The sequence below is a fragment of the Lissotriton helveticus genome, chromosome 12 (genome assembly GCF_964261635.1).
Source record: "Lissotriton helveticus chromosome 12, aLisHel1.1, whole genome shotgun sequence".
Lineage (NCBI taxonomy): Eukaryota > Metazoa > Chordata > Amphibia > Caudata > Salamandridae > Lissotriton > Lissotriton helveticus.
The window spans coordinates 286,597,430-286,618,001 of record NC_136073.1 but is presented as its reverse complement, the minus strand read 5'-3'; the positions used below and the strand labels follow the sequence as shown (position 1 = coordinate 286,618,001).

At 41.8% G+C, this 20,572-nt stretch overlaps 1 protein-coding gene across 1 annotated transcript in view; it reads left to right on the top strand.

Moving 5' to 3' along the window:
* The window catches only part of LOC144799981 (ATP-binding cassette sub-family C member 12-like), a 973,671-nt gene that overhangs the window by 791,894 nt on the left and 161,205 nt on the right, over positions 1–20,572 (top strand). Inside the window, exon 24 of the mRNA XM_078671636.1 lies at positions 19,745–19,834. Coding sequence (XP_078527762.1) covers positions 19,745–19,834 — 90 coding nt within the window. The remainder of the gene's footprint in view (positions 1–19,744; positions 19,835–20,572) is intronic.

The following is a 20,572-nucleotide window of genomic DNA, read 5'->3' as shown; positions in this document are numbered from 1 at the left end:
GGCCATAAAAAGACTACAGCTTTAGCTTAAAGGAAAGGCCCATTCGGAGTCTGGTGGGGTTAGGAAGCTCACTTCGTTTCTGTCCGAGGGCTTAATCGCCGAGATAGGAGCCAACGCAATACCATGATCCCTCTGAAGCAGAGTAAGTCCATCAAAGATTGCACTGAGGCTTCGGCGGCTGCGGGGACACGGGTGGCGTCTCTGACCCAGTTTGGTCATGCAAAGGATGGATGTTGTCGCTGCTCCTGTTGAGAGACGAGATGCGGAAGTTCCTGCTGGCATGAGATGGAACGTGAAGGAGCAGCGTTCTAGTCTCGAGGTGCTGAAAGAAGAACAGCCTTCGTTCCCTGATATCTTTGCCGGACAGGCAGCGGGAGCCGGGAAGAAGGAAGCAGGCTGCACAGAGGCTCCGGTCACAGATCGCCTGGAATTGGGAACGACGGCTAAGGCCCCACAGAGACACATACTGTGAGTACTGATTTAATTTCTCTCACCCCCAGGCAACGCTAAAGCTGACCAGGATGGTCTGACCTCACCTCAGTGTGAAATAAGGGTTCCGACTACGGTGCAGTATTCTTTGTTGAGTCATCCTCCGGTAATAGAAAGCCTAGTGGTCTCGAGAGGCTATCTTTGTGGCCAGAAGCAAATATTGATCCAAATCCTGGTGAAGAACCTGAAATCTTCATTCTCAGGGGTACTTGATAATAAAGAAGTTAGCACAGAAGCTGAAATATGAAAAGGCATCTTTATTAAACTTAATTAAGTGAGACTACGTCACACAGGAGCCTTAGCAACTGAATGAGGCAGTCTAAAGAGTACAGAACACAGAGGCCTTTATATGCTTAGGGTTACAAACTCAGCACAAAAGTAAGGGGCAGTCCTAGCTTTTGCAAGCATGCAAAATACCTAATATAGACATACAAGATCTGCAAAATATTAGCCAATAGAAAAACATTCAAAACAAGGCATCATGTAACCAGAACGTCCCCCTTAAGTGTGTTTCTGCCCAACCCATAAGTCAATCAATTACAGCACCTATAGGTCAATCAGTAATGGCAGGACATGTCTGTATGCAGTTAGGCCAGCTGGCGTCTGAGATTGGTTTTCAAAACAAGGACAGAGGGGGTTTTCAACACGTTGCAGTCCAAAGGGCAGAGACACTTTATGAATAGAGCAGCCTGTGTAAAGGCAACACAAAATGACGACAAGTGTAAGATGGAGTCAAAATTAAAGAACCTCATTGGGTGGCAGAAGCTGAGGAGTGGGAGATATCCTGAAGGGGCAGAGACATTTTACTCTCTCACTGATGAATCAGACCTATCTGAGGCTAGTGAGCCAAAACTCAGGGCAAGGGGCTCAAGGGACTGCACACTGTCAGAGGTTACTAGCACATGACAGGTGGAAAACTGAAGCCTCAAAACAACAGGGATCCTTCTCTTTTGCTCTTTTGCACTGAAACTGGTTCTGTGGCAAAACCAGCTCCTCCTTCTTTTCTGATGTTCAACGCCTTCTGATGAAGCAAGCACAATACTTTGGAGATACCACTGATGGCACGCTGGTGATCGCTGTCCAGTCTTGATTCATCTGTAGCTGTCACTGATGGGAATTAGGCTACTCAGCGTTCTGCAGGTCATGACTACCTAGTGACGTAGGAAATGTAACACAGTTGTTAGTTTCCTTCAATTCAGTACAGAAACAGTTCAGTGTTTTAACAAGGGGATTGCAAGCAAGTGGCCTGCAATCTTCAAAGGAATGGCCATACGCCATGGGACTATTGTGATCTAAAATACACCTTCATTCTCATAGAATACAAAGACAAAGGCAGTAGGCAAAACAGTGCCTCTAGCCTCTTCAATTGAGTTTCCATGTGAGAGCATATCCTCTACCATCTAAGGGTAGATAGCTACATGGGAATTCTATCTGAATGGATGTCCTCACACATAGTGGCATCGTCTAATGGGGTAAACACATTTTTTTCTCTAAATGATTACATATAGTTGTTCCTAAATTCCTTATCTCGAACACCTCAAAAGAGAAATCACATAATACAAATTATCAGGGACATGTAGATACCTCCCTTTAATAATTGTGCATCAGGTGGACTATACAATACAAAAGCTAATGATCAAAATGTGGACACAAAAAACAAGAACTAGAGATTCCTAGTATTTCCATGATTTAGAACACATCTGATCCCACCAAAAATTAAAGAAGCAGGAACAAAAAAAAGGGTAAAAATCCAAAATAAAACAGTCATTAAAAATGTGTCATGTTCAAAAAAATAAATGTAAGATATCTCCTATTGAGGTGGAAGACTTGTCTTACTATAGTATTGAGTCAGTTAACCAGTCTATCACTACCCTGACAGTCAGACTGGAAAACATCAAAGTAGGCCTAAAGAAAATTCTTAAAAACCAATCTGGTCATACAAAAGGGAATTATACATAATATGGGTGTCTCTGGTACATTACTGCAATCTGGAAGTGTGAACCTGAAAAATACAAAAATAATAAAAGGGCTAACTGGTGAAAAGAATATGAAAAGGAAAATGTGAGTAGGACACAGCTAAAATCCCCAATAACTAGGCACAATGCAACATCAGTCAGGGGAGAAGTGGCAAAAGAAAAATCTATAGGAAGAACAAAAAAAATACTCGGGTGATAGTCAAGTTTGTGACATAATACCAAGAGTACGGGTGATGCACAAAAGTCAAAATAGTACACAAATTTTAACTCTACCGCTGGCCCCTACACCATATACGGTAATCTCAGCTAATGTTCCAGTTCCTTTTTCAGGGAAAAAATGAAAAGTTTACGTCACCTTTAGCAAGAGCCACAAATCTATAATTTCATCCTTAGGTCCAATCAAGGAAACATAAATCTAGGGCTGCCTGAAGAGGACAGTATTGTGACTAATTGCAGGTGACACACTTTGATCCTGTATATCTCTTTTATTTTACTTCAATACTATATAGCCAAATTTGACATACACTGGTGAAGTGTTGTCTGTCTTGTTCACAGCACGAAAAATCATATCTGTGAAATTTAGTATCAGTGCAAATCCACCTAACTGTTGTGCAGCGATATACATCGTCATGTAGAACCCTTCTCAACACAGGTGAACTTGTAATAGTATCTAAAGCAGCAACATAAAACAAAAACATGCATAAAATAAAAAAAACACACACATGCCAAGCAATCAGATATACGCGCTGTATATCAAGCACAAAAAGCATAGACAAAGTACAATAGCATATGTAAATAAGCGGTGACACACAACACCATTGCATGCACTTTATGCACTGTGAACCTGCAGCCCAAAACCCAATATTCGGCCTGCCTAATTTGTCAGGCTTAAAATCGAAATTACACCAAAATTACTTTCTTTTACTTTCCTCACTTTTGACAGCAGATCACCAGTCAGTGAAGATCAGCTGTCAAATACAACTTACTGTGACACACAGGACCAGCAGGAACAATTCATAAAACGATAAAATGCAAAATCATGAAAAAAATGCACGAACATTTCTTTTCAAAGAAGTCATAATAAAAAACACATCTTTTTTTCAATATACTGCTGACACTGCACATAACACACAAAATATCAACTGTAACCAACCATCTTTTGTAAACATGCTAAACCACCTTAATTTTGACTGTCCATAAATAAAACTCTTTCACAGACACTCTGCGTGTCCCGTACGCCAACCCCCTTTAAGGCCCTGCTATTTTTTCAAGGCTGGTCAGGAATACACTTCTCAGAGTCAAAAGCCCTAATGTAATAGGCTGCAGATGTCGACGTGAAAGCCTCGCAATGTGCAAGCTTTAATTTCTGTTTGTCAGAGAAGCTTTTCCAAGCAGTGATTTCTCCATCTGTTTTCACTTACTTCTAAACCCCCACCTCACTGACCTTAAGGTCAAAATCTGCCTCGTTCGCTCCGCGCTTCTCAGCCAACCGCACTAAAGCGGGCAACCTCACAAGTAAGGAAGAAAATCATTGGGAAAGTGAGGTTTTGTGAGCATGGGTTTAAATGTGATTGGTGTCCGGCCAGCCAGCTGAGATGGGATTACTTGCCACAAACCTAATTTAGGAGAAGGGGAGGCCAATGGCAAGAGGGGCCCTGCATGAGGTGCCATAATAAGATTCTGAGGCCGAATACACCCCCTCAATGGAACTAATATATACCACTCTGAAACAGATGCACGGTGAAGCCTCTTTAGAGAATGAAAGAGCACACTTAGCCACCAAAAAAGCTTCAGGGGGCCATGCACAAGGTTAATAAGATCTGTACCGAAATCTCAAATCTCACAACGGTGGTGGAGGAGTGGACCGTAGTATTGGAGGCTGGGGCCAAGTCAATGGGAAAGCAGTTATCTTCGCAAGAGGTTTGGATGACAGACATGATGTGGAAGGTAGAAGATTTTGAAAATCGTCAGCGCAGGAACGATCTCAGTTTTCTTGGTATTACCAAAAGTGCAGAGGGGAGCAATAGTCAGTCTTTCGTGTTAGAGTTTCTGAAGGGGGCCTTTCCTGAGCTGGCCCACTGGGATTGGGAGTCAGAGGTGCAGAGAGTGCACTGGTTTCCTCTCCTGCTAAAGAAAAAAACAGCAACCAGAACAGAACGAGAAGCCTAGAGGCATTCTGTTTCGTTTGGGGAACTTTCTCCTGCGCCAGGTAATATTTGAGAAGGCTAGACCAGAGGCCAAATGCCCATTTTTTGGACATATTTTGTTCTCCTGGATTTCTGCAATGTGACTGTGGAGAGAAAATGGCGATTGTGTTAACTAATCGGAACTTTCCAAGGAATTGACTGCAAAGTGTAATTATTGAGCCCTGCCCGCTTTGGGGTTATTTTTTAATTAAATCCTTGATTATCTTTTGAAAAAATCCAAGCTCAAGATTTTTTAGGGTAATTTCGAATGGGGGTGGCACTGTTTAACATAGGAATATACAATTGACTCTGCTTTCATATGGGGCATATAAATGGGGGTAATTGAAAGTTATGTTGGGATTTAAGCAGTCGTACGGTTAGAGATTTCTGGTCAGTTGGATTTGGCTCAAGATGACCTTTCAATTTTTTTTTCCGATTGGCTAAAGATTCAGTCACCAGAGTGGTGGTCGTAGATGTAATGGGGTCGGGCAGTGTAATTGCAGGAGGCATCACAAGGGTCAATCTGACATTTTTGCTCATGGTATAGGTGGTGTGTAGGGAGGCAAGGAGGGTTTGGAGGTGAATGGGGTAGGAGGGAGGGTGGTTTGCAGTGGGTACATTCCAAGCATGACAAGTTGGGGAGGTGTCAATGGGTAGGATGCTGGATAGGTTTTGGAGGGTTATACGTAGGCCATAGATGAGTAAGTTAAGAATAGCTTCAATAAATATTTGTAGGATAAATGTAGATAACAAATTGTTCACAATATGCTCTCTATATGGACCAGTGGCCGACAACCAAACTAGTTTTGATTGGCTCAATAATGAATTGGCCAGGTGGCTGCTCCCTCCCAAAATCTGCAGAGATTTTAATATTAATATTAAAGGTGGTGACTCTAAGATAGATGAGGAACAGTATCAGGGCCGAAAACCAAGGTTTTTTCTCTGATGAGTCTGTGGGTGGCTTATGAGCTATCTGATGTATGGACCAAAATGGAACCACATGGTCCAGGGTTTATGTCTTTTTCCGCTCCGCACCGGGTTCATGTTAGGCTGGATTCTTTTTTTTTACGTCTCATGAACTAGTTCAGGCAAGCCAAATACATAAATATCCTGGGGTTATGTCTGACTACAATCCCTTGGTCCTGGAGTCAAAGGTGGGGGTAGCTTCTCCTCCTGCTAGTCATTTGAAAAGGCCTTTCTGTATGACGAGGAATATACCAAGCATATTAACAATTGGATTCCGTTGTTTATAACGGAGAATATAGGGAGCACCCGGACAGATGTTGTTTGGGATGCTCTTATGGTTGGAATTTGGAGGGAGACATCAAGATACAGCTGGGCTAATCAGAATAGGGCAAATAAACAGCTGTGAGAGATATATGAGAATGTATTAACTGCAGAAAAACAGCTAATAATGGCTATTTCCGGTGATGAATAAATTGAAAGGTCCAACTAAGCGCTGCGGTCGCTAAATCTGTGATGGTTGACATCTCTGCTAATAAGGTTGCGGATAAATCAATGGCCTGGAAGCGCAAGATGTATGAATTTAATGAAAGGGTGGGGCACATGTTGGCCTTGCGCACAAGAAAGTAGGTTATGCAGCAGGAGATTAGGGGAATTTGTTATCCTTAAAGTTGGATGGTTTCTGATCCGGCTGGAATAGGCTCTTCCTTTCAAAGATTTTATCAGCATCTGTATACCGAGGAGGATCGGCAGGAGGGCCAAGAAATTAACAAATATCTAGAAGGTATGATGCATGAGGGGCTAGTGATAGAAGAACAAGATCTGTTGGAGGACCCAGTTACAGGTGAAATGATTATTATTGCTATTTAATTGGTACCCTCTAGGAAAGCGGTAGGGACGGACTTTATCCCTGGGGAATTTTATAAGGTGTTTGCCTACCACTTACAAACCTTTATGGTCAAAGTGTTTTTTAAAACACAATCCGGGGGGTAGGCCCCAGAATCTTGGGCTTTGGCTAGTTCGGTAGTTTTTCCCAAAAAAGGGAAATTGGAGCAAGAATTAGGGTCTCATCGGCCAATCACTTTGGTTAATAGTGAGGTAAAAATGTATGCTAAAATGTTAGCTATGAGATTAACAGGGGTAATCAAGAAGTTAGTCTACCCTGTCCAGCATTGGTTTATTCCAGAACGTAGTGCAATTGATCATATATGTCATGTGGTTACATTATTTGATGCTGCCAAGAAATCTGGGGACACTATGGCATTAATTCAGCTTGACGCAGATAAAGCCTTTGATAGGGTTTCCTGTATTTTCCTATGGGCACTTGTGGATAAAAAAGGTAGGAAAATAAAGGGCAATACTTCAAATGTACTGATACACAGTAAGGGAGGGGAAGCCAAAATCTTAGAATATGCTGATGATTTAGCAATTGTTACTCCAGAGATTGAGGGTGCCTTAAAAGAAATTGAGATGGAAGCTTTAAAGTTTGGACTGCTGTTGGGGTATCTGTTAAATCAAAATAAAACACAAATTGTTGCTAATGGGAAGGTTCAATCAAGTGATAGGCGGGTGGTGTTGCATGCGGTTTACATCAGTGTGGACATTAACATAGATATCGAGAAAATTGTGGAGAATAATTTGAACCAGTTGATTCAGAGAACTAAAATTGACTTTGCGAGAATAAATAATCTTAGACTTACATTGATTTGGAGGAGTAACATAGTGAAAATTCAGTGTTCACCTAAAATTCTGTATTTTTTTTCAGGCGATACCTCTGGAGGTTAAGGGTTGTTGGTTTACGCCACAAGATCAGAGGGTTTCAGGATTCTTGTTGGCCTATTCACGCCCCAGGAGAGCTCTGAAGTTTTTGTTACTTCCTAAGGAACGTGGGGGGTGGGCTGTGTCAAATTTGCAGCTGTATTACTAAGCCACGGCCCTTCATAAAATGATATTATTATTGAAGGGGGAAGGGAAGAATCCACTAGGTGAGGGGGCTCTCCCTCAACGTATGAGGTATTATTAGATGGTTAAGCTAGGGGCTGCCTCATGCATCTACTGGAGGTTAGCTACTTTAAAAGAGTTACATTTAAAACGCTGATCTGTGTGTATAGAGTGTGGACGAGGGTCCGAAAGAAACTGTCGATAGGTCGTTTGAACTTCTATACACCCTGAATAATAACTCAATGCTGCCTGATATTTTTAGGGAGGCACACGTCAAGCATTGGAAGGTACTCAGCTTGTCGAATCTTGGTGATTTGATGGTCGAGGTGGGTGGATCCATGTTAAAATATGGATATCAAAAATATCGATGAAAATAATATCGATGTAGAAATATCAATAACAAAAATATCGCCTCCCTATACTTAAAAAGGTAAGTACAGTAATATCGACTCTAAAATATTGATGTAAAAAATATAAATGTAAAAAATATCGAATTGAAAAAATAACAGCTTAAATTAAATTAATTAAATAATTTTATTATTAACAAATTAAATTAATTGTAATATATATTTTAACTAATTATAAAAAATAAACTAATTTTAATTATTATAAACACAAAAAAGTGTACATATAAACTTTATTAATTATATAAAAATAAAATAACAACATAAATAAATAATTAAAAATAAATACAAATATTTAATATATTCTATATTTAATTAACACATTCAACTATTAAAAAATAATAATATATACATTTAATAACAAAATAAAAACATTTATAGTTAAAACATTAGATAGCGGGAGGGTAAAAATTACTATTCCCACTCCAGTGAGTGCAACAGTAGGCAAAGCTCTGGATAGCGTAGGGGTAAAATTTACTAGTCCCACTCCAGTGAGTGCAACAGTAGGGAACGCGCAGGATCCCAAAACAATAAAAAATAAAAATATCAACATTTATAATATATAAATATAAATATATTATTAACAAAGATAAAAAAAATATTATTTAGCATTATAAAATCCACAACAAATACCTAAAATTAATTACACAATTACATTTAATATTTACTAATTAATTAATGATTTTGTTTTCTTATTTATTATTTAAACAATTAATTACTTACCAGCTTTCACACCATTTACACATATAAACACCACAACACACACCTAAAATTAATTACACAATTACAATTAATAATTAATAATTAATTATTTAAAATTATTTTTTTTATTATTTATTAATTAAACAATTAATTGCTTACCAGCTTTTACACCATTTACACATATATACACCACACACACACCTAAAATCAATTAAACAATTACAATTAATAATTACTAAATAATTAATAGGAATTCATTTCAAACTATTTAATAATGAATCAATAAAACATTAATTACTTACCACCCTTCACACCATTTACATATATAAACACCACAACACACACCTAAAATAAATTAAACAATTACCATACTTGATTATTAATTGACTAATCGAAATTAATTAACAACTAATTATTAAACTATAAATAATTAATAAATGTACACATTCATTAATACATTAATTTTGCATAATTAAATTACTTCCCACCCTATTCCCCTAGAAACCCACAACCTGCTACGGAACTAATAACGCAAAATTAAACGTAAAATAAATTAATAAGTAGAAAAATTCTAAAACATATAATAAAATGACAAACAATTCTTATTAAAAACACTAAAATACATAACATTATTAAAACATCGATATTTTAGTAAGCTATATTTTTGTAAACGAAATTTATTACAACAATATTTTTGTAATCAATATTACTTACCTGTCAGTCGATATTCTTGTCATCTATATTTTTGTTGTCAATATTTCTTCCAAACGATATTTCTGCGGCGATATTTTTGTCCCACAATATTTCCCCGTCGATATTCCTGCTCTACACCGAGGTGGGTATTTATTAATTTGAAGATGTAAGAGGTAAATTTGGGCTGGAGCACAGGGACTTCTTTAAATACTTGCAGATAAGGAACATCCTGAGGAGAAAAGGAGGGGGGACCAGCGGGTTCTCTAGGGTTGATGTGATTGATTTTCTTCTTAAACCTAAGCCTTCTTAGGGTACACTCTATAGGATGCTGATCGGTCGGATGATGGATGACCTGGATAAACATATTAGAAGGTGGGAAGAATAGTTGCAAGTGGATACTGGGGAATGTGAAGATTCTTTACAGCTAGCTCATTCCATATTCATTTCAGTCAATCTTCAGATGTAGCAGTTTAAAACATGGTTCAATCTTTACATTACTCCAGTGAAGATTGCGAAATGGGGAGGGAGGGGTTGCAGGAACACACTGCCCTCCACGTGTTTGTTATGGGGAAGATCTCATCAACATGTTTGCCACCTGTCCTAGTCTATACAGCCTTAAAGGGTTATATTAGTAGAATGCTAGAGAAAAGGTTGGGCTGCTGATAGCAATTACCCACCAATTAATCATGTTAGGGATGTGCGAGGACGCAACTCCAAGCCATGTGCAGGCATTTATGTTTATAGCCATGATGGTATTAAGGCTCTGTTTGGCTCAGGGTGGTTAGATCCTGTTCCGCCTTCACGCCAGCAGTGATTGGCTCGACTTTTAACCATATACGGTATTAAATCAGCAGCTTATGCTTTGAAAGGTGGAGCGGCTAAGAGAAGAGGGCTGAAAATATGGCCACCCCTGAGGGCTTGGACTATAGCTATGGTAGGGGAGGCAACGAATGAGAGAAGGGAAAACACGGAGTAGAAGGGGGTCAGTTGGGGGTAGACCTACAGGGATAGATGGTTGGTGGGTCAATATTTGAGTAGGGAAGCTCCCTACAATGAATTTAGGGTTCTTTCCATTCCTTTCCATATTGCTTTTTTCTTGTCTATCTGCCCTGTATGTATGAAGCTTTATTGATTATTTGCATTTGGTACCTGTAACATGTTTAAGAATGAAGATGGTTTATCCCTGATTGGAATGGGGTCTAGGGGGGTGGGTTGATAGGGTAGTATTTATAAAGTCTGCAATAAAGACATTTAAATTTTTTTTTTTTTTAAAGTAATGCTAAACCTTTGCGAATCTGGGCCACAGTGCATAAAAACAATTAAGGCCTCCTAAAGTTGGTGTAACGTTTGAGGAAAGTTTTCTTTTCTAAAAACCTTTCTAATTTTGCATGTTAGCAGTAGTATGCAGCACTTATGCAAAGTTAGAAGTGTTTTAAGCTATGTCTAAACGTAATTGACCTGTTTAGGAGGCTCCATCTGGACAACTATGCTTTATTTTGATATGATGGTTTGCCTAAACATAGTATTTGGCACTGGATAGTATTTTGTACTGGAAAGGTTTTTTTTCTAGTACAATACCAACGCTAGGCATTATGCACTATAGTGGAAAAGTGTGTTCATGATGCAATGCCGCCTAAAGTGAGCTATTGCAGGGGAAAGAGAAAGGCAATGGCGCCATTTCTTAGTAGAAATGGTCCTGATCTCCCCCTTTCCTGCAACGTATCAAAACAACTTTGATTGATGCAACTCCTGACTTTTTAATAAATATGACCATCTCTCTATACCTTTGGCTCTAAAACAGTAGCTTGGGAGATATTTCATGCTGTGCTCCAAGAGCTTATTGTTGGTTTGCACATTAGACAGCATGAAATAGCACACATTAAAATTAATGTCAAGTCAGAAAATAGGTTTTAGAAATAATAAGTGGATAGTTACAGCAGAAAGGATTGGGTTTCACTCACCAGCAGCAATAGTAACACTAAGGGCATGATTTAGATCTTGGCGGGACTCAGGGGTGCCAGGAAACCAATTCATGTACCATTTCTGCTCAGGGGTAACTCCCTCCTCACGTATGTCTCTTTGTAAATGGTGCAATACGTAGAAGGCAAGAGATAAAGTCCTGTTGTCTACATCATTGACTGGGATAAACATGCAGCAGGATGCTCTGACCTTGGCACACACCCCTTCCTCCGCTGCGGTTATTAATTCCAACTCATACAGATGCTGTATCACCAGGAAGTAGATGGCTCTCAGTTCTTCATGACTGTATCAAGGCTGAGCTCAGTGCTTTTCATGATCTTGAGCATTTCCCACCTGGATGTTTTTAATTGTGAAGAAGAGTATGGATCCTTCTACGTTTACTTGTTTGTCAGAAAACAATCTGAGTACTTACAGAATGTCCTTGTACTGAGCCCAGCCAAAATACTCAGCAGTACTTTTTTCTCGAGCCTTATTCCACAGAGTCGTCTTCTTCTTTAGCGGATGTTGGTGTCACCCTGAGAGATCTCCGGGAATGACCAGGGTCAGGGTGTGCATGGTGAGAAGGGAGCAGAGGCACGCCATTTGGAGATGAGCAGAGTGTAGGCAACCTCGTTGCATTGTCAGTAAGTGTCTATCAACGAGGCGGGCCCCATTGCTCATCTGGAGGGTGCCATATTGTGCCACAGTTTTAATTGTTCCCATGGAATGGTTCCTTTACCTCTGAAACACAAGAAATACAGTGTAAGGCCCCCATTAGGATGGCGGGCGGACTTTGCCCGCCCGCCGTCCTCGCGGTACTAGGGACCACTCGCCATAAGGGCTGGGGTCCCGTGCATGGGATTAGGATGCGCCCCCCACAGTGGCGGGCGCATCCTGTATCTTTACCATTGCGGCAGGCGGTGCTGAAAGTACCGCCCGCCGCAATGGTAAAGATACATGTTGTGCATTTCAAAGCACAACGTGACAGGCACCGCGCAGTGCCTGCCACGTTGTTCCTTGAAATGCTGGGGGGTACCATAGGTACCCCCCATGTGCACCCCCCACCCCCCGGAGACCCTGGCGGCCCGCAGGGAGTCTCCGCATGCCTTTCCATCGCGACATTGCCGCCACGGAAAGGCATTGACAAATGCCCATACTAATATGGCTGGCGGTGTCTGATAGACACCGCCACCATATTTTACCTTTTCGGCCCCAGTCGCAAGGCGACCGGGGCGGACGAGCGGTGGACGGTCTTTCCGTCCGCCGCGGACCCCCCCAGCCATCTTAATATGGCGGGGGTCATTGAAGCAAGGATGGCAGGGGCGATCTGCCCGCCATCCTAATGGGCCCCTAAGTTTCCATACAATTAGGAGTTGCCCCTTTCTCTCTAACCTCATATATCTATTCAACTCAGTATCCCAGATTTCCTGGCATGAGGTGTCAATGCAGTGGTTCAACCCTCCCCTACGAGACTCGTTTCCCTTTGTATCATTGAGGTAGATGGCCCTACACTGGAACTCCATGTCTGAGGTCCATTTGTTATTAAAGAAGAAAGCCCCATATATATTAAGGGCCACCCTGGGACCACAGATGGAAGTGGGAATGGATGTGTTTGTGTATTGATGTGGTGGTTTTGCTACCTCCAAGAATCTCTTCCCTGGAAAGTCTCGGGGCCAAACTGTATCCTCCCACATGGTGCTCCTCCTGCGCATCCTTTCTACCTCAGTTTGAATGTTGTGCTAGGCTCGGTGAAAAATAGCAAAGCTGTGGGATTGGTCTCATATCACGTCAGACTCACTACTACTCTGTGGGGGATGTATGACGTTACCACGCATGCTATTACCACGCATGCTATTACAACGCAAGTATTACAACGAAAACCATTACAACGCATTACACTTGGGGGTGCTGGATAGTGAATAGTTTAATTTACTATTCCAACTCCAGTCCCCGTGGACACTAGGGAAGGTGTTGGATAGTAAATTAAAACTATTCCTTATCCTAGAGCGCCCCCCAGTGTAATGCGTTGTAATGGTTTTCGTTGTAATACATGCGTTGTAACAGCACTGCGTGGTAAAAGTTGCGTCGTAAAGGTTGCATACCCCCTGTGGGTTTCTACTCTGTTGGGATGTATCTTGGCCAGAATCCTATATAGGTAGAAGGCTTTTTTCTTTTTTTGGGGGATACCTCTTGAGACTAGCCTGTCTGCGCCTACTGCATGTGGTATCAGTAAATGGCTATAACATGACCTGGTCTCGTATCGGGTCAGACTCATTACTGCTCTATGGGTTCTCCTCTGTTGAGATGTATCTTGGCCCGAATCCTACATAGGTAGAGATGGAGAAGGCTTTTTGCTTTTCTCAGGGGCCACCTCTTGAGACTAGCCTGTCTGCACCTACTGCATGTGGTATCAGTGAACAGCCGTAACATGACCTGACTATGGTCTCGGAGCCAATGCCAGTCATGTGCTGTGGTGATACCTTGTGCTGTATAAGAAGTCGCTGAGTAGTGCACGTGGAATGCTAGTTTTGGGTTCGGTGTAATTATAAGTGATGTGGAAGAGGTCCCCATGCAAGTGTGGTGATAGGTTTGGGGTAGGCTCCATCAGACTGGGCAGTGCTTTGGTGATGAATGGATGCTAAAACACTTATAGTAAACAGAGGGTACCTCAAAGTGCAACAATACATAACTTATTGAACATTGCAATTCAGGGAGATGCCTGTAATCCAGTGGTAATTAGGTGTCTCTTTAGTCAACAAAGTTTGAGGCAAAAAGTTAACTGTACACTTCACAGTTCCTAATTCGCACACGGTACACCCTTTTGAGATGCTGTTATGGCCACTGAAAAAGGTGGTGCACTTGTATGTTCGATTGCCAACATGTCGAATAAGAGCTACGTTCACTCGGTTAGTTAAAAAAACTGTGTTATTGTGTGTGCCATCATTTTTCTTTGCGGTTCCTGAGCTTCCCTTTTGAGGGGCCTAACTTTTCCCCCCTTTATTCACACCATTTTTAGTGAGACACTGGAAGGTGGCCCCAGTCTGGGATTAATATTTTCAAAAATGTGTTAGGGTTCATAGGACACATTAATTTGTTATGGTTTGTTGGGCCGTCCCCTCTCCGTACCTAGCTAGGCGTTAGACTCGAGCAAGATTTTTACAGGATAATCTAGTCAACATGGGATTGAATACATTTTAGCTAGGGTTCCACGGACGTCGGCAGCCCTTCTCTCCAAGGTGTACATAAGGGCTGCCATGGGTGCGAGTCTTGTCTTTTGACTTGCACATGCGTGGGGCGATGTATAAAGAGGGGGCGTGATGCAATTGAATGCTGTTGGCTATCGCAGTGTGCCCTGAGGTCACATGTATACCCCTCTAATCCTGGCATGCAACTTAACCCTCCCTAGTGGTGCCAGGTGTCTTGACTATGCCCTTTTTTCAAGAAATTTCTATTTGGGCTAGCTTTTGGATTTCTTTTATAAGACTTTTGGGGAAATCCCCGGAGGTCACATGACCTGCTATCTCAATTGTCGTGAGCTGGAGGGGATCAGAGAGCTGCCCTGTGACCTCTGTGTGTTTCTGATATTGTGGTGTCTGAGATTGGGCTTACTGTTTCTTTAAGTTGATGTCTGTGAGGCCTGGTGTGTTGGCTGACGGCTAGGCATGATGGGGTGAGCACATTCTTGAGTTCTAGTCTCACACAGAGCTGTGATGGATTTTTGCAGACTCCCTTTCCTCTGCACCTCCTCTCCTTCCGGCCACGTCTTTTCCTGGGTATTTGGACCTGCAGTTCCCAGATTTAGCCAGAGACCCCTAACTGGTGGCACATTTCTTTCTTTATTCTAGAATAGGCATGACCCGGCCAACAGGCTTTGGATACAAGGAAGATTTTAAGAGAAAAGGGAGTGAAAAACATTGCTGCATGAGTCTAAGTCACGTACTTGTTTGAACTTGTCTAATGATGGTGATGGACTGGGATAGTTGGGTATTCTGGCGGACCTTCTTTACCGACTGATTCGGCACTGTGCAGTGCCCTGCAGCTTATTGGATCTTGTGCGGTGGAAGTGATGATGTCTGCACTACCTTTTGTTATAATTATGTTGAAATCCTTTGGAGTTTTGTGGTGGAATTCTCCTAGTAGGTTGCTGAGTGCGGGATACATGTGACTACCTGCCTATCTCATGCACAGCCTTCCTCCCTGCGAGGTCGTCATAGACAATTTCCATGGTGGTTTTCTATTTATCTTATGTGCCTTATTTCCTCCGTTGGCTACACGTTTGAGTACCTTATCTGACAGTGGAAGAGGGGCATTAGGCATAGGAAATGTAACACATAAATGCCAGGCAGCCTCGTCAGCACCACTTCTCAGCACACAGAGATGCTAAGGTGACAGCAGGGGCTAAATTCAGAGGCACGTGTGTTCTGATTGTTACTGCCATTGCCCCCTGTGGGCCTTATCCTTGCTTCTCACTTTGCCTCAGGGGACCCAGCAGTCATATGCATGGTGCAGTTAAGACTTCCTTCCACCTTTCATATCCTATTAGCTATCTTTGTCTTTTTAGCTGCCTGGGCTGAGAGGTGATGCGCACGACATGTCCATTGCTGAGCAAGTGCGCACAACCCAAAGATTTAATTTTAGGACAGCCTCAGCACAGGTAGTCTGGTTGGTGGCTATTGTCCTTGCCTGTGTACATATGATGTGGAAGGGTTTTAATGGCACAGGCTCTAGGGAAGAAGACCCTAGTGCGGAGGTGGCTATTCTTCCGTAATTTTTAACTGGATGTACATTTTGAGCTTGGCCATCAGGTCTCACTCTAGTATGTTAGCTGGGGATGAGTGAAAGTATAACTGTTCCCTCACACTATTCCCCCAACCTCTACATCTAGGGGTTCCATGAATGGGATCTAGTTCACCATGACCAAAAACCCTTGTACAACTGTGGGATTTTTTGATAAGGAAACTATCCCTTCCTCAGACATGACCCTGTCACCCCTGTATCTATTAGAACACTGTATGGTGTGTTGTACACGAGTACCGTGACAGTTGGCTCTTCCTCTGATTAGTCTAGGTTGGACAGTAGGGTGTGTGTGTGTTTGTGGATTAGTAATAAACAAAGGGGGGGAGGGAGAGGGAGAAGTGGATTCTGTCTCCCCTGATAATATTCATAAACAAAAGGAATCCACTAGGTTGGGTTCGGTGGTCCCTACAGTGGTGGGGAGCAACCAGTGTTGTTTAAATACCCCTCACACACCAACAGGCCCCTTGGTGTCATGCTTCATCATCGGGGTCTTCGCAAACCTCTACAGGATGCGGCGTGCTACGACTCACGACTACGTAGGAGCACTGTAAGTGAACTATGTGCTGGTGTGTGTGGGTAGTAAAATGTGAGTGGTGAGGTGAAAGTGAAATATTAAAAAATACCTGGCTCGTAAGTACAGAATTTTTTTTTTATTAAGTCTTCGGCTGGTATCATTAAAAAGTGCGAGAGAGGTTGTTTTCTACTGATTAGGGTAAAACAACCTCACAAGTGCGTCGACATGTTTCGGAGTAGAAAACTCCTTCAGGACAAGGATGTGCACTACTTATCCTCACCTTACTCACATGTATGTAGATGTTAAAGTGTGCTCTACAAAAATAATTTTAGGTGAAAATGTACCTATCTGTTTTATTAAAGGTCATTAAGTCCGTTGCGCCCAATTGGCGATGAACTGAACCTGTGAATGAAGAAAGGTCAAATAAACCATAATGTAAATACATGTTCAAGAAACACTGTGTAAATACACAGGAGGGTAACAAGGAGCAAAAATAAGGTCCAGGAACCCTAAAAAAGAAAAGGAAAAAAACTAACAAACACATAGACTGGGACACACATTAATGGTCTCTGAAGATCTCCAAATGATTCTAAAGTTTTCCAAAATATGAGTAGACTAGAAAGCGAAGCAATAAGGGAACTGTCTCAAAACAAGCAGATCGTCATAAAACCTGCGGATAAGGGCGGAGCAGTGGTTATTCAGACAACCACGGCATACGACCAGGAATGCAGAAGACTCCTCTCAGATAGGAGGAACTATCAGGTTCTGGATGAGGACCCCACAGAGTCCATACGCATCCAAGTAGGAGCAATGACTGAAGAAGCTCTTGCCCATGATTGGCTTTCAAAGAAGGAGGCCCAATTCCTGACACAAAAAAACCCACGAAAACCTTACTTCTACACGATACCCAAGGTTCACAAGAACCTAGAGAATCCTCCTGGCCGCCCCATCGTGTCTGGCATTTCATCTGTACTCGAACCACTTTCCAAGTTCGCGGATGCCTTCCTGAGACCACTTGTCCAAGCTACTGACACGTATCTCAAGGACACAAAAGCTGTGCTCCAAATGTTAAAAGACCACCCGTTCAACCCTGACTCTCAAATACTACTGAGCCTCGATGTGGAGAGCCTCTACACCAGTCTCCCACACGACGAAACTCTCCTCATTATTGAGGAAGTATTACACAGTAAACAATGGAACTATCATACCCCACGTGGAGTAGTGATGTAATGTATCTCGATGGCCCTTACCAAGAACTTCTTTGAGTATGAAGGAACCCTTTACTTACAACGTCATGGGACGAGCATGGGCAGCACATTTGCGCCGAGCCTGGCAGGTCTTTATGTACACCATTTGGAAACCACCAAAATCCTGCACCAAAACAATCCGTTCAGGAGTAAGATCCTCTCCTGGAGGCGCTATAACGATGACGTCTTGGTCATCTGGGAAGGGAATAGCCAATCTGTCATGGACTTCATGCAGTGGATCAACAATCAGAATAACTTCCTGAAATTTACCCACCAAATGTCCAATGAATCAATGGTTTTCCTGGACTTGAACATTTACCATGGGGCAGGTCACTTAAAAACTGAGACACATTTTAAACCTACGGCTAGGAACTGCCTCCTTAGGTTTGACAGTTTTCACCCACGTCACCAAAGAGAGAACTTACCATATGGACAGTTCCTACGCCTACGCCGCAATTGCAGCGATGTGGGAAAGTACAAATCCCAAGCCCTAGACCTGAGCAAAAAATTGCAACAAAGAAAATATCCCGACAAAATCATAAACCAGGCGATGAGAAGGGCCCGCAATAATAACCGGGAAGCCCTCCTGGAAGACAATCCTCCAAAAGAAGAAACAGAAAACAGAACAGTCTGTGTCACGACGTACAGCTCCGTCTCAAACCAGATCTCTAAGCTGGTGAATAAACATTGGCGAATTCTGACGAGTGGGAATCTAGATCTAGAAAAACCCATTTTCGCCCACAGGAGAGGAAGAAACTTAAAAGATATCTTGGTGCACACGAGACCCTGCACCAATGTAATCCAACAGACAAGACTGCAAGGTCTGCATGGGCATTACCCGTGTGGGAATTGTAATAATTGCCACCTCACTGAGAAAAGCCTAACTCTCGAATTCAGAAATGGCACCAGATGGGAACAATGTGCTGTCACAAACTGTAACAGCAGAAATGTTGTGTACCTTATCACATGCCCCTGTGGAAAAGAGTATGTGGGGATGACGACACGTGCTGTAAAAACCAGAATCAATGAGCACAAAAGCAATGTGAGGTGCAAAAAACAGACAACGAAAATGGCATCACACTTTCTAGAGGCACAGCACTGTGTGAACGAGATACATTGGACTGTAATTGAACAACTGCCTTCAGAAAGAGGTCTGTTTGAAAAAGAACAGAGATGGGTATTTCGCTTGGGCTCAGATGTCACGGCGCAAACTCTGCTTTTACGGCTGTTTTCAGCTCCGGTAAAAAAAGAGTCGTAGGGTGCATACCCGACACGTATCGTACTTGCTGGGTCGTATAAACCAGCCGCGAGCCGTATAGATGTCGTGTACAGCGGGTTCCGATGGAGACTCGTACGGGGATTCGAGTTGTGCGGTCTCTGTACGATTCGTACGGAGTCCGGCTCCTGGTACGAATCGTACTTGGACGTACGTACGCGGGACGTTGCAGGGTACGATTCGTACGGAAAAAAAGCTCCGAACGGCTATTCGGAGCGGTTTTTCCCGAATCGGAATCGACCCCTAAATAAACACTATATACAAACATACATACATACATATATACATGTCACATTTTATTAATGTATTATAAACGTAAAGCAGAGTGATTTAAAAACTCTGGGTTTACAAGGAAAAGAACATTTTCTTTGCCCGGCCAAATTTGATTAAATGACTGCAGTCATTACTCTATTGGATAGTGAATTAATTTGTGTGTGCAGTCTTACCTTATGTTAGGTCCTTATGCTGCTCATGTAATAACTGATGCCAAAAAATACTGATTAAAATGTAGGGGATTTCTATATTATTGTACACATGAAAATATACTGATTTATACTAAACACTTGTCGGTGACTTATCTTGTGATATCTCTTTTAGTTTGCTGGACTACTTCAGATATGTGTTAGAATGGCAACTGAAACAGAATCGAAGTTTACATCTGTGGAACAATTATTGGAATATATCTTGGTAGGTATTGTGCCTTACAGAATGATTATGAAAATGAAATAGTCTGATTCTATCTGACATTTGAGTCAAGTTGTGTTTTGTAGGCCACACCTTTAAAATAGTTGCATGTTAGCACCGATAGTGGTTGTGTTGCTTTGTATGAATACATAATCTTCAATGGCTGACTTACAGACTTTATTCAAGGACATCCCTGATAGAAATAATGGAAGTTTAAAGCATGTGGGAGAAAATGTTATGTGTCTGCTGTCCAAAAATGGGTTTAACCAATTACCTTCCTAAAATATTTCAGCTGTGATATCGACAAAATAAAGGAAATAATGCTTTGCAAAAGTTTGAAGCAAAGGCTGAATAGCCAACTTGAACACATACCAATGTAACCAGCCATGAATGCATTATTAGAATCTACCTCCAAAGGTAGAGTGTGCGATTATCCCTTCAGCCCTTATGCCACTAGCCTACCCAGAGTATTCCTTGATGTATAAGACTGTTCAACTAAAAAATTGTATTTCCTTACAACTGCACATTGGGAAGATGAGTTGATTTCAGATGGCATCACTGTTTATGTGCCTGGGTTAGTAAATAGACAAACAATGTGGTCATTCTGTCAGATTCAATCAATCAGAAAAATATTGAGATTTGCTTCTGTCCTTCGATTAATTCGATAAGCATAGGGTTTGGCATTTTTGACCATTGACCTTTATGAAAAAGTTCAGATCCACATCATGCACATAAATATGA